General features: G+C 43.0%; 1 protein-coding gene across 1 annotated transcript; it reads left to right on the top strand.

Moving 5' to 3' along the window:
• Window positions 1-918: 918 nt before the first annotated feature.
• Window positions 919-14,320, top strand: METTL3 (methyltransferase 3, N6-adenosine-methyltransferase complex catalytic subunit). The gene is made up of 11 exons (XM_063715508.1): window positions 919-1,347; window positions 8,588-8,805; window positions 8,892-9,296; window positions 10,560-10,735; window positions 11,336-11,552; window positions 11,781-11,968; window positions 12,662-12,700; window positions 12,864-12,972; window positions 13,094-13,159; window positions 13,330-13,442; window positions 14,096-14,320. The coding sequence occupies exons 1-11, from the start codon at window positions 1,248-1,250 to the stop codon at window positions 14,205-14,207; spliced, it is 1,743 nt and encodes a 580-aa protein (XP_063571578.1). The 5' UTR covers window positions 919-1,247; the 3' UTR covers window positions 14,208-14,320.
• The last annotated feature ends 524 nt before the right edge of the window (window positions 14,321-14,844 follow it).

Raw genomic sequence — 14,844 nt, 5'->3', positions numbered from 1 at the left:
AAAAAAGAAAATGTGTCAAAAAAAGGAAAGAAAATAAGGATTGTAGGAAAAAACCACCAGCACCAACCTTGTATTGAAGTTTACTACACATACAGAAAAGTGCACATACCAAAATGTTCAGCTCAATTACATTTCACAAACTGAACACACTCATGCAAGTAGCTCTCATAACAAAAAACACAACGCAACCAGGACCTCAAAGCCCTCTTAGTGTCAGAACCCGATTTTAATCGATTACACGTACTTTGTAAATTTATCCTAAGAGAGAGATCACGTATTTGAAGACCTCTCGTATTTTTCCTTCATCAGCCGTCCTCACTTCCCCACGCCTCGTCCATACAAAGAAGCATGCGCGCACCCACCACCACCCCCTCCTCACCTCAGATTGGGGACCACCGTTGTGTTTTTTATTTTTTTATATTTATTTTTTGTAAATGAACGCATGGAAACAAACCACCACGACCTTCAGTGGAAAAGGTATGTTAGTACCAAACTGTCAAAAGGAACTAGTGATCCTTCATCTTAAAAATCTGTACTACGGCCGGGCGTGGTGGCTCACGCCTGTAATCCTAACACTTTGGGAGGCCGAGGAGGGCGGATCAGGAGGTGAGGAGTTCGAGACTAGCCTGGCCAACACAGTGAAACCCCGTCTCTACTAAAAATACAAAAAATTAGCTGGGCGTGGTGGCGGGCGCCTGTAATTCCAGCTACTCGGGAGGCTGAGGCAGGCAAATCACTTGAAGCCGGGAGGTGGAGGTTGCGGTAAGCCGAGATCGCGCCATTGAATTCCAGCCAGGGCGACAGAGTGAAACTCTGTCTCAAAAAAAAACCAAAAAAACCCCAAAACTGTACTATATGGTGTTGCTCTCTACGAGTGCTACTTCAACACAGGTCAACTCTCAGGACTCCTCTCCGAATATTCAACATGGCCGCATGCGCGTCTATAAGCAACATGGCCGCTCTGCCAGTCACCAACATGGCAACCATAGCCTCACTGTGCCCGGAAGCATGAGAGAGTGGTTATAAGGACTATACCGGCCGCTCTGCCAACACCTAACGTGGCTCTCTACAGCGTCCAAGAAAGCGCGACACCGGAAATGACTTTTCTGTCTTGCTGATCTCCAGGGGTCATTTTCCGGTTAGCCTTCGGGGTGTCCGCGTGAGAACTGGTTATATCCTGGAGCGAGTGCTGGGAGGTGCTAGTCCGCCGCGCCTTATTCGAGAGGCGTCAGAGCTGGGAGACTAGGATGTCGGACACGTGGAGCTCTATCCAGGCCCACAAGAAGCAGCTGGACTCTCTGCGGGAGAGGCTGCAGCGGAGGCGGAAGCAGGACTCGGGGCACTTGGGTGAGGCACTGGGCTGTTGGGGCCGAGGCTCAACCGGGGAGGACGGGCGGGATCCCTAGAGAAAAAGCTCCAGAGTCACTGCCCTTTACCAAACGGCCATTTCTATAAAGCCTCGTACATGGTACTCCCTCTCCACCTTCAGCAGCACAGACCTTCGCCCTTCTCCTCGGTTCTTCCAGCTCACTTTTACCGGACCGACGCTTGAGCCCCACCCTCGTCCGCCTTGCCCACTCCTCTTCAGCCTGCGAGGACGTCGCCTTTGTGAGGCTGCTCAGCCCCCTATCCCGCGAAGCAGCAAGAACCCCTTTTTGTTGCTGCTTTGGCGCTTTGTTCCCTCAGTTATAACGACTGTTTTGTAGTGGTCATTTCTTGGCAGCTGTCGGTACAGTAAGCGAGGAATGAACCTTTATATCCACAGTGCCCAATTTAGTGGCCCGTACAGAGTGGCACTGGGTGTTTCTGAATGAGTATCCCTACCGGCATTGACTTAGCCATTTACATACCTAGCAGGAATCTGAAAACACTTGTGTTTGGTTTCCAAACTTTTTCTCTTCTCCTGTTGCCCCCATGTCACGATCATAAAACTTGAAGGAAATTTAAAAGATTAAGTTCACTGTTATCCACTCCCAGCCTCAGGACAAACTCTGAATTATTTAAGGCAAACTAGTATCAAAGCTCTGCAAAAATAGTGACTCAGTATCACCCTTGTGGTAGATTGTTCCAGTATTTGTCAGTATCTTCAACTGCATCTCTAAATCTTGTCTAGATCATGTTAGGTTCATGTGCTCGTATTCTGGCCGCTAGAAATAGAAGATGCACTGGCAGGATCCTCCCACCTAATTAATTACCTTTCTTGAGTATCTGCAGTGTTCATGGGTCTAATTAGACAAAAATAAGTAAGAAATTGCCCCTGTCCTCAAGAAGTTTAAAAAGCATAGGATTCAAGGGTAGATGCTTACAAAAAGTGAGGAATATGATAAGATATATATACCTTATCCAAGGTACATTTGGTTTGGTACCAAACCAAATGAATGAGTCTACAGTCTGTACAGTGAAGAGAAGTCACAAGAGCTGGTGTAGGTAGTGAAGCCATCAAAGCCATCATAGTGGAACTGGCACTTGAATTTGGCCTTTATGGCTATATAGGACCTAGATAATTAAAGAGGTAAGAGGGGAGGATAGTAGAGTAAGAAGTGCAAGTCATATCATCAGGCAATAATTAGTAGTCAAGTCTCAGAGTAGTTTCTGAATTACCTAAGAGGGAGAATTTTTTTTCCCTTGCTCTAGAAACTTCATTGATTTATTTATAGATACAGTTTTTTGTTTTGTTTTTTCCCCTATTCTTTGGTTTCCTGTTTTGAAACTTTTTAAAAATGTGCATAAATGATGCCAACGACTTTTTTTGCTTTTGTTGTTGAGATAGCGTCTCTCACCGTTGCCCAGGCTGGAGTGTAGCAGTCTCCCGGCTCATCCTCCTGAGTAGCTGGGACTACAGGTGCATGCCACCATGCCTGGCTAATTTTTAACTTTTTAATAGAGATAAGGTCTCATTATGTTGCCCAAATTTGTCTTGAACACCTGGGCTCAAGCTGTCCTCTTGCCTAAGCCTCCCAAAGTGTTTGAATTACAAGTGAGAGCCACCATATCCAGCCTATTTAATTCTCTTGTGGAATCTTTTCCCTTTCAGCAATGGCAGTTGCAAAAGGGAACCTGAGGATCAGGTAGTTGTTTGTTTCAACAAAGTGATCTGCAAAATTATTTAGTTAGTTACTTAGAGACAGGGTCTCCCTCTGTCACCCAGGCTGGAGTGCTGTGGCATGATCATGGCTCACTGCTGCCTTGACTTCCTGGGCTCCAGCGATCCTCCCACTTCAGCCTCTCAAGTAGCTGGGACCACAGGCGTGTGCTACCATGCCCAGCTAATGTTTGTATTTTTGGTAGAGAGGGGGTTTCACCATGTTGCCCAGGCTGATCTCTAACTCCTGAGCTCAAGCAGTCCACTCACGTTGGCCTCCCAAAGTGCTGGGATTACAGGCGTGAGCCACCACGCCTGGCCTACAAAATTAACTTTTAAAAAGCCGCTATATTGGTGTACTACATCATTGACTACTTTGTGTTCACCTTTCTGTCGTTTTTGTGACAGGCCATCCTCTATCTGTGGTGTTGTTTGTTGTTTCTTGGTTTTAATTGTTCCTCATCATACTTATTTATTTATTTATTTTTGAGATGGAGTTTCGCTCTTGTTGCCCAGGCTGGAGTGCAATGGCGCGATCTTGGCTCACCGCAACCTCCGCCTCCCAGGTTCAAGCGATTCTCCTGCCTCAGCTTCCTGAGTAGCTGGGATTACAGGCATGTGTCACCGCTCCTGGCTAATTTTGTATTTTTAGTAGAGACGGGGTTTCTCCATGTTGGTCAGGCTGGTCTCAAACTCCCAACCTCAGCTGATCTGCCCGCCTCAGTTTCCCAAAGTGCTGGGATTACAGGTTGTGAGCCACTGTGCCCGGCATCATACTTCTTTATACTTTTCCATTTCTAAATTCATACTCTTTCAATGAATGATTCTAATTGCTCTTGGTCATTTTAAGTTTCATTTCATTTTTCTATGACATTAACTACATTTTGGTATTAACCAAACTTTGTGCTGTATGCAGACCTAACTACTAGAGCCTTGATACTTTGATCCAGGTCCTTGCTAAACATGTTTAATATTTTTGACAATAAGACTGTATTCTCCTTGCATGTACATATCCTTTTTTATTTTTATTTATTTATTTTTTCTTTTTTAGATACGAATATCTTTTGACTTGTATATCTAGCTAACAATATAGCTAAGACCCGTGTTCTGTGTGTGTGTGTAAGACAAGAATCTCATTCTGTTACCCAGGCTGGAGTTCAGTGGCATGAACACAGCTCACTGCAGTCTCGACCTCAGGGCTCAAGTGATCCTCCTGCCTCAGCCTCCTCCTGAGTGGCTAGCACCACAGGTGTGCCCTACCATGCCTGCCTAATTTTTAATTTTTGTTTTTTTGTAGAAACAGGGCCTTGCCATGGTGCCCAGGCTGGTCTTGGACTCTTGGGCTCAAGCTATCCTCCCACCCTGGACTCCCAAAGTGCTGGGATTACAGATGTAATCCCAGCCTAGTTAAGACTCTTATAAAAGTATTTTGGGGGTTGTAATTAAATGTATCTTGTCTTCTGACCGAGAGCTTGATCTGATCCATCATTTGGTACTGTGGTAATAGGTAAAGATGAAACGTACCAATTAAACCAGAATGTCACTGTTCTTTCTGTGTTATTTTGATTATTTCAAAGAATGTATTTTGTTGAGCTTTAGGATTCTTAAGAAACCCTTGTGAAACACTGTATTGTAAGTTTATGAATCATGTTATCATGTAAGATATAACTCAAGACTTGATAAAAGTTCAGATTATTCCATTCGTTTCTCACCGGAAATAAAAATTTGCCTACCACATCTGTCGCCCAGGCTGGAATGCAGTGGCGCGATCTCGGCTCACTGCAAGCTCCGCCTCCCGGGTTCACGCCATTCTCCTGCCTCAGCCTCCCAAGTAGCTGGGACTAAAGGTGCCCACCACCATGCCTGGCTGATTTTTTTGTATTGTTTTTAGTAGAGACGGGGTTTCACAGTGTTAGCCAGGATGGTCTCGATCTCCTGACCTCGTGATCCACCCATCTCAGCCTCTCAAATTGCTGGGATTACAGGTGTGAGCCACCGCGCCCGGCCACATCTTGTTTTTTATAGCATTACTGAAATTTGATAATTACCGACTACTGAACTGAGTGTCAAAAGATGATGTAAAATGAACTAAAATGTATCCATATCGTTAATAGTGGAAAATACTATGGGCAAAATATTGGGAGACCTTTGTTAGATTGGCATTTTTATTATTTATTTATTTATTTTTTGAGACAGAGTTTCGCTCTTGTTGCCCGGGCTGGAGTGCAGTGGTGCCATCTCACCTCACTGCAACCTCTGCCTCCAGGGTTCAAGCAATTCTCCTGCCTCAGCCTCCCGAATAGTTGTGACTACAGGTGTCCACAGCCTTTGGAAGGCTAAGGCGGGTGGATCACCTGAGGTCAGGAGTTCAAGACCAGCCTGGCCAACATGGTGAAACCCTGTCTCTACTAAAAATACAAAAATTAGCCAGGTGTGGTGGCAGGTGCCTGTTGTATGTACTACAGGCACATACAACCTTGCCCTGCTAATTTTTTGTATTTTTTGGGCAAAACGCCCAACAGGGTTTCACCGTGTTGCTTAGGTTGGTCTCGGACTCCTGAGCTCAAGTGATCCTCCATCCTCAGCCTCCCAAAGTGCTGGGATTACAGGCATAAGCCTCCATGCCTGGCCTCCTTCCTTTTTAAGGATAAATAATATTCCACTGTATGTATATAACACATTTTGTTCATTCATCCATGGGTGGGCGTTTGGGTTACTTCTGCCTTTTGGCTATTGTAAATAATGCTGCTATGAACCTGGGTGTACGAATATCTCTTTGAGACCCCGCTTTAATTCTTTTTTGTTTTCTTTTGTTTTGTTTTTTCTTGAGACGGAGTCTCGCTCTGTCACCCAGGCTGGAGTGCAGTGGCGCAATCTCGGCTCACTGCAAGCTCCACCTCCCAGGTTCACCCTATTCTCCTGCCTTAGCCTCCCGAGTAGCTGGGACTACAGGTGCCTGCCACCACGTCCGGCTAATTTTTTTGTAATTTTAGTAGAGACGGTGTTTCACTGTGTTAGCCAGGATGGTCTCGATCTCCTGACCTCGTGATCCGCCTGCCTCGGCCTCCCAAAGTGCTAGGATTACAGATGTGAGCCAACCACACCCGGCCGAGACCCCGCTTTAATGCTTTTGGGCATATACCCAAAAGTAGAATTGCTAGATCATACGGTAATTCTATTTTTGATTTTTGAGGAAGCGCCATCCTAATGGGTGTTATATCTCATGTTGGTAAAGTATATTTTTTTAAAAAGAAAAGTATTACTTAAAAAATATATTTATTTTGGCCAGGGCAACAGAGCAAGACTCCGTCTCAAAAAAAAAAAATCTTTATTTTAATGGAAACAAACTATATTTGGCCAGGTTTAGCACATAGTAAATATGTGAACTGCTCCAGTATATTTCTTGAGATTGAAGATGTGCATATAGATGTTGACATGTTTAAGGATTCAGCAAATTTGTAATCAGACCATATTAATTTCAGTGGTTCTCTTAATTAAAAGGTGAATCAAGTATTATGTATTATTTTGCTGAACCCAACACATTATTTTCGTTAGATTAGAAACAGAATGTCAGTGTAGTTGCAGCAGAGCGGAGGCATTGAGTAAATGTGTTGAATAAATAAATGAATAAATACCTTATGAAGGATTTGGAACCCAGGAATTCTTAATCATTTTCTGGACAGTAACCAGTTTTAGGGATGATAAAACTTTTCCCCAAATGACTGTATACATACAAAACTTTGCATGTGAAAAGTTTAGGGAATTTCACCTGAATAACAATTGTATTAACCAGCAGTTAAGTTTTATCCACCACATTAAACATAAGCTCCCTCCTCCTAATAACCTTAAAAAAGGTATTTCCAGCTCTGATATTCTGAATGTAATGTGGGGGAACAAAAACCTCCCAGGAGGTGTTATTAATACAAGGATTCATAACCTGAATTACATCACTAGATATTGGAATGAGCAGTATTAAATCAGTCAGATTACCAATGAGAAAAGTCAATACCAAGTTGTAGGGACTGAAATATTTATGTTAACATGGTTCTTTTTATAGATTTCTCACTTAAAAATTTTCTCACTCACTTCTTAATTACTCAAAGAACATCTTCAGTTACTAACTGGAGAAACTGAAAACGAAAGAAGAAATGGGTGAGAGTGGAATCCTCCCACCTCAGCCTCCCCAGCAGCTGGGACTACAGGCACAGGCCACCATGTGTGGCTAATTTTTAAAAAAATTTTCTGTAGAGACACTGGGTTTCACCATGTTCCCCTGACTGGTCTGGAATTCCTAGGCTCAAGTGATCCTCCCACCTTGGCCTCTCAGAGTGCTGGGATTACAGATATAAGGCACCACACCAAGCCCTGAGTCAGATTTTAATACATTCAGTTTCCATTAGAGTGGAAAATTTTCAAATTAATGAATTATTTATTTATATATTTTTTGAGACAGAGTCTTGCTCTGTCGCCCAGTCTGGAGTGCATTGGCATGATGTTGGCTCACTGCAGCCTCTGCCCCGGGGGTTCAAGCAATTCTCCTGCTTCAGCCTCCCCAGTAGCTGGGATTATAACCTTGCGCCACCACCCCTAGCTAATTTTTTTTTTTTTGTATTTTAGTAGAGACAGAGTTCACCATGTTGGCCAGGCTGGTCTCGAACTCCTCACCTCAAGTGATCCACCCACCTTGGCCTCCCAGAGTGTTGGGATTACAGGCGTGAGCCCCAGTGCCTTACCAGAATGGAAATATTTAAGTAAACAAAATATTTCTAAGTGTAAACTAATGGCCTACTTATTTTATTTAGCAATTTCAGTTCAGGTCCTAGGAGTTTAATATTTCATCTATATTTTAATTCACCACAGATATTAGGCTTTCTCAAAGGTAACATTTTGTCCTAATTTTAGTTTCTCAAATCGTATTAAGGTTATGATGGCTACCCAGCTTGTGAAGTAATAGATGATAATAATATAGTCAGGAAATATCATTTGGTAACCAAGGCTTCAGCAAAGTATTAAGATTTTTGTGTTCGTGAGTGTTATAGGTAACACTGTTGGCCCCCAACATTGTCATTTTGTACACTTTGTTGATCAATGGCCTGAATTCATTAAAATTCACACTACATGCTTCAAAAAGAATATCGGATCCCAGCCTAGGTTGTTGAGTATATTCCTGTCCTTTATTAAAATGTAGGTTGATAGAAAGGTGGTAGGGATATTTAAATCTATCATGCTAATTTACTTTCTTTGTATCACAGCAAGGATAGGGAATTAGGAAAGCATTACTCACTCAATAGAGAAAAGGTAGATAGAAAATCCAGTATTATCTTGACAAAGCAGTGAATGTTTTAGTATGATTGAGGATAGGTAATCTAGTGCTAAAGTTGGTCAGAGAATTTCCTGCACAAAATGAAAGATCTGTGTATGGGAATGCTAGAGAATTTGACTTCTCAGAAATATATAGACCAACAGTGGTTGCCTTTTTTCATTTTCACTTCTCTTCATTCTTAGATCTACGGAATCCAGAGGCAGCATTGTCTCCAACCTTCCGTAGTGACAGCCCAGTGCCTACTGCACCCACCTCTGGTGGCCCTAAGCCCAGCACAGCTTCAGCAGTTCCTGAATTAGCTACAGATCCTGAGTTAGAGAAGAAGTTGCTACACCACCTCTCTGATCTGGCCTTAACATTGCCCACTGATGCTGTGTCCATCTGTCTTGCCATCTCCACGGTAATGACCTGACAGAGTTAGGATTTACAACTTATTTTCAGTTCACGGTCAGTGTCTTATTGCCCATACCTCCCCTCCTTCTCTAGCCAGATGCTCCTGCCACTCAAGATGGGGTAGAAAGCCTCCTGCAGAAATTTGCAGCTCAGGAGTTGATTGAGGTCAAGCGAGGTCTCCTACAAGATGATGCACATCCTACTCTTGTGACCTATGCTGACCATTCCAAGCTCTCTGCCATGATGGGTGCTGTGGCAGAAAAGAAGGGCCCTGGGGAGGTAGCAGGGACTGTCACAGGGCAGAAGCGGCGTGCAGAACAGGACTTAACTACAGTAGCTGCCTTTGCCAGTTCGTTAGTCTCCGGTCTGAACTCTTCAGCATCGGAACCAGCAAAGGAGCCAGCCAAGAAATCAAGGAAACATGCTGCCTCAGATGTTGATCTGGAGATAGAGAGCCTTCTGAACCAACAGTCCACTAAGGAACAACAGAGCAAGAAGGTAGGGGTCATGTGAAAATACTCTCACAATATGCTCTTAATTATAGCTTTGTTTGACAGGGATTACCCCTAGGGCAAGGAACTGTTTACAGCAGTGGTTCTCAACTGGGGATGATTCCCTACTGCCCAGCTCCCAGGGGATCTAGTAATGTCTGGAGACATTTTTATTGTCACACATGGGGGAGTGCTATTGGCATCTAGTGGGTAGAGGCCAGGGATATTGTTAAACATCCTACAGTGCATAGTGGGACAAACCCCCACAACAAACAGTTGTCTGTCCCAAAGTGTCAATAATGCCAATGTCGACAAATTCTTATTTAGATAATCTGTCATTGAATCTGAAAGAATTGGATCAAGAGAAGAGGAATCCAAATATACAGAAATATAGGGAGATGAATGGAGAGGAATACTAGACCAATTATGGAAATTGACTAAATAATGTGAATTGGTTCTGAGTATAAGTATTGGCCTGACATGAGTTCTTATCTGTTTGGTACTTTTGGTGCGTGAGTTTGAACATGTTAATTAACTTCTCTTGAGCCTTAGTCTTCTCATCTGTAACGTGAAGATAATACCAGCGTATCCTGCCTTATAGAATTGAATAGACTCTGAGCTAAAAAGTAAAGTGTTTAGCACTATACTTTTTAGTTCAGCACCCAGTAAATATGTTTTTTGTAGAAGGAATGCCTTCCTGGGGAGGGGACGTTAACATAATGCTTAGCGGTAGGAACCAGGCCTCTTCCATTTTAATTTCATCCCAAATGCATATTTGTGAGGAAGGACTGAACCCCTAACAAATCTCTTATCTGAAGGCTCCAATTTTCCAATATTAAGTTAGCTAATTTAGGTCTAGGCACAATGGCTCATTCCTGTAATCTCAACACTTTGGGAGGCCAAGGCGGGAGGATCACGTGAGGCGAGGAGTTCAAGACCGGCCTGGCCAACATAGACCCTATCCCTATAAAAAGTAAAGTAATTAAAACATTAGCTGGCATGGTGTCATGCACCTGTATTCCCAGCTACAATTGAAGGCTGAGCTGGGAGGATCACTTGAGCCTGGGAGTTCAGTGGGAGAAACAGTGAGTTATGATTACACAACTGCACTCTGGCCTGGGTGACAGCACGATCCCATCTCTTAAAAAAAAAAAAAAAAAAAAAAAGTTGATTTCTCTAAGACATTAATGTCAAAAAGAATTTGCGGAGTTGGTCTAAGAGCCAGTTTGATCTACAAGACATTTTAAGTCCAAGGCTACTTCTGTCACAGGTCAGTCAGGAGATCCTAGAGCTATTAAATACTACAACAGCCAAGGAACAATCCATTGTTGAAAAATTTCGCTCTCGAGGTCGGGCCCAAGTGCAAGAATTCTGTGACTATGGAACCAAGGAGGAGTGCATGAAAGCCAGTGATGCTGATCGACCCTGTCGCAAGCTGCACTTCAGGTCTCTTGGAAGGGAATGAGGTGGGATGGGTTTGTCAGAAGCAGCCATTCCTTTTCAGCATATTCCTTCCAGTCATTGGGGTTCTGTCTGTAATCTTATTTAGTTTATGGTTTGTGTAAGTCCTCCAGACCCTGAAGGTATACTTTCAGAAGTGCATTGTGTGGGAAGAATACAGGCTGTATTCCCAAATAACTGCGATTTTTTTTTTTAAAAGCTCCCTCCCTCTTAGAATAGCAAAGTTATGTCTGTCTCTGAGCCACAGTGAAAGTTATAGTAGTCTGAAAGGAGGATAATCTAAGGAGAAAAGGAACCTAATCTCTTAGGTCAGTGTTTTATTCTGTTCTACCCAAGTCTCCTGCACTGCTTGCCTTCCAGTGGTAAAACAGGAAACCAAGTCTTTACTCACAGAGGAATTACAATTGTTCTGTAGTATGAATTATGGATTTCCATGCTAGCTTCCTCCCTTAAAACTCTTGGAGGAAGCTCTAACGATAGAATTAGGGGAGGGTAATAAAATAGACATTTTGAAATCATTTGGAATTTGAACTGTTGGATCTACATCTGGAGCACCATCTTGATTCTCCCTTTTTATTTTCCCAGACGAATTATCAATAAACACACTGATGAGTCTTTAGGTGACTGCTCTTTCCTTAATACATGTTTCCACATGGATACCTGCAAGTATGTTCACTATGAAATTGATGCTTGCATGGATTCTGAGGCCCCTGGCAGCAAAGACCACACGCCAAGCCAGGAGCTTGCTCTTACACAGAGTGTTGGAGGTGATTCCAGTGCAGACCGACTCTTCCCACCTCAGGTACCTGTCTGCTCAGAAAACTCGTCTCAACTTACGGACTTGTTTGATAGGGCAGCCATACTCGTTAAGAAAGCAGAGCATAATTCAGCAATCTTGTCTTGCTTATTGGGAATGGAGGGGGATAGATAAGCTTGTAAGGGAATAGGAAAAATCAAATGGAAAAGAGGGACTCGGGCCATGAATCTGGGAGTTAAAGTAGGGAAGATGACCAAATACCACTTTATGCAGTGGATCTGTTGTGATATCCGCTACCTGGACGTCAGTATCTTGGGCAAGTTTGCAGTTGTGATGGCTGACCCACCCTGGGATATTCACATGGAACTGCCCTATGGGACCCTGACAGACGATGAGATGCGCAGGCTCAACATACCTGTACTACAGGATGATGGCTTTCTCTTCCTCTGGGTCACAGGCAGGTAATGCAATTCAGTTATGTAGGTATGGACAGATACAGTACAAGAGTGAATACTGAATGGGAGATAAAATCCTGGGTTTTCCTAGCCCCACTATTAAATGTATGACTGATTTAGTCTTTTTTTCTTTTTTGAGAGAGTCTCACTGTGTTGCCCAGGCTGGAGTGCAGTGGTGTGATCTCAGCTCACTGCAGCCTCTACCTCCCAGGTTCAAGCAATTCTCCTGCCTCAGCCTCCTGAGTAGCTGGGATTACAGGCACGTGCCACCACGCCCAGCTAATTTTTTCTTTTTGTATTTTTAGTAGAGACTGGATTTCACCATGTTAGCCAGGATGGTCTCTATCTCCTGACTTTGTGATCCACTCATCTCGAGCTCCCAAAGTGCTGGGATTACAGGCGTGAGCCACCACGCCCAGCCAGTCTTTTTTTCTACTGAGTCCTAATGCCTGTTTACAATGCAAATTATACCCCAAATATATATTTAACTCTACATTTGTTCTTTGAGAAAGGTAAGGTTGTTGAGAATACTGTTTTATCTTTTCATTCTTAGATCCACCATGCTTTTGGTGTTGTGCATGTAAATGTTCACTGAATGTCTACTGAAAAAGTGTTTATAGTGTTTTAACACATCACATATTTTGAAGGGGAAAAAAAAATATGGGCATACAAATAGTTGTTTAACTCATTTCTTTCTAGGGCCATGGAGTTGGGGAGAGAATGTCTAAACCTCTGGGGGTAAGTAGTAGTTGTGTTGCTTTCTCTTGAGGGTAATACTGTTACAGTGAGATACATGTTCTCTTCTCCCAGAGTATTCTGTGATTCCTTGCTTCTATAAATGGTACTACCCCTAAACTATAAAAGTTTGGCTAAAACTCTAGTTCTTTTTTATGCCCCACAGGTATGAACGGGTAGATGAGATTATTTGGGTGAAGACAAATCAACTGCAACGCATCATTCGGACAGGCCGTACAGGTCACTGGTTGAACCATGGGAAGGAACACTGCTTGGTGAGCAGCAGTGGGGCCCAATTCAATAGGTGGAGCACAAAGAAGAATCATTTGATTTCTTATTGAGAAAAAGTTCAAAAGGTGTGGTTTCATAAGGTAATCTGTTATCTGTGGTGAGCAGGTTGGTGTCAAAGGAAATCCCCAAGGCTTCAACCAGGGTCTGGATTGTGATGTGATCGTAGCTGAGGTATGTGCTTCCCAGGCCTCCAAAGCTTCCACATTTTTTTGTTGGTATCAGTTATTCATGTTGGGTGTATTCTCATCCCAGATTTTTCTCATTTAGATCATAAACATAATAGAAAGGGTTAGAATTGCAATCTTGTGTAACTTAAAAAGCAGCTAGTTTCTATTTCCTAGGTTCGTTCCACCAGTCATAAACCAGATGAAATCTATGGCATGATTGAAAGACTGTCTCCTGGCACTCGCAAGATTGAGTTATTTGGACGACCGCACAATGTGCAACCCAACTGGTAAGGTGACCAGAGAATAGGCTAGTCCTCAAGGGGCTATTATTTATGATTAAGGACAGAACTTAGTAGAGCTTCACATTGTTTTCCACTAGTCCATAAATGAGCTTCACAGGATTCATAAGCCACTTAAGCTTGTATTTAAACTGTTTTATGAGATTCTACAAATATTCATTAGAAACTCAACAGGTTCTAGGACCCAAAAGCACTGCTCCCTAGGGTTTCTACTCTCTTCACAACCTACGGATCTTCCTCAGCCATTCTGTGATGTATTGAATCTGCCCCCTGGTGGTTACGAAGTTATCTATTTAATCTGTCAATAATTACATCTTTCACCCCTTAACAGAGCTTAAAACACATGCTGCTAGCAGTTTGCTTATCCAAAGAATACTCCCTGGTAGCAACTCTGTGAAGCAGGCCTGGCTAAGCATTAGTTACTAACCCTCAGATAATACAGATCCAGTCTATTTTAACACCAGAATCTATGCCAATTCTGAACTAGTAATTCTACCATATACTATTCTAATGTTCAGCTTTTTAGAATTGGCATATTTGATATGATGATAGGCAGTCTTCATTTGGTATGCATTTTTTAACAATATTAAACCCTCTAATTCCAGGATTTCTGGTTTGCCCCTCCTTTTACCCTGTTTCAGGATCACCCTTGGAAACCAACTGGATGGGATCCACCTACTAGACCCAGATGTGGTTGCACGGTTCAAGCAAAGGTACCCAGATGGTATCATCTCTAAACCTAAGAATTTATAGAAGCACTTCCTTACAGAGCTAAGAATCCATAGCCATGGCTCTGTAAGCTAAACCTGAAGAATGATATTTGTACAATAGCTTTCTTCTTTATTTAAATAAACATTTGTATTGTAGTTGGGATTCTGAAGTCCATTCTGGCTCTGCTACTTAACAGTGTATAATCTTGTGCAACTCATCTCTCAGTATTATATGTGAAATGGGAGTATTACCTCATTGGGTTGCTATGAGGGTTCAAACTAAATAAGTGCATGGGAAACATTAAAATGATCATTATAGGCTAGGCACAGTGGCTCACACCTGTAATCCCAGCACTTTGGGAAGCCGAGGTAGGAGGGTAACTGTAGCCCAGGAGTTCAAGACTAGACTGGGCAACATAGCGAGACCCTATCTCTACCCCTACCCTCCGAAACCATTAAAAAAACAGGAATGCAGGCTGGGTGCGGTGGCTCACGCCTGTAATCTGAGCACTTTGGGAGGTCAAGGCAGGCAGATCACGAGGTCAGGAGTTCGAGACCAGCCTGGCCAACATGGTGAAATCCTGTCTCTACTAAAAATACAAAAAATTAGCTGGGCTTAGTGGCGGGTGCCTGTAATCCTAGCTACTCGGGAGGTTGATGCAGGAGAATCGCTTGAACCT

The sequence above is a fragment of the Pongo abelii genome, chromosome 15 (assembly GCF_028885655.2).
Source record: "Pongo abelii isolate AG06213 chromosome 15, NHGRI_mPonAbe1-v2.0_pri, whole genome shotgun sequence".
Lineage (NCBI taxonomy): Eukaryota > Metazoa > Chordata > Mammalia > Primates > Hominidae > Pongo > Pongo abelii.
Note: the sequence above shows the minus strand (reverse complement) of the source record. Positions and strands in the feature narration are given on the sequence as shown.

Excerpts from the sequence above, each read along its gene's own strand:
- METTL3 (XM_063715508.1), top strand. The coding sequence starts at position 1,248 with ATGTCGGACACGTGGAGCTCTATCCAGGCCCACAAGAAGCAGCTGGAC. Across the intron at positions 1,348-8,587 it reads GCAGGACTCGGGGCACTTGG|ATCTACGGAATCCAGAGGCA; the intron begins GTGAGGCACTGG and ends CTTCATTCTTAG. Across the intron at positions 10,736-11,335 it reads TGTCGCAAGCTGCACTTCAG|ACGAATTATCAATAAACACA; the intron begins GTCTCTTGGAAG and ends TTATTTTCCCAG.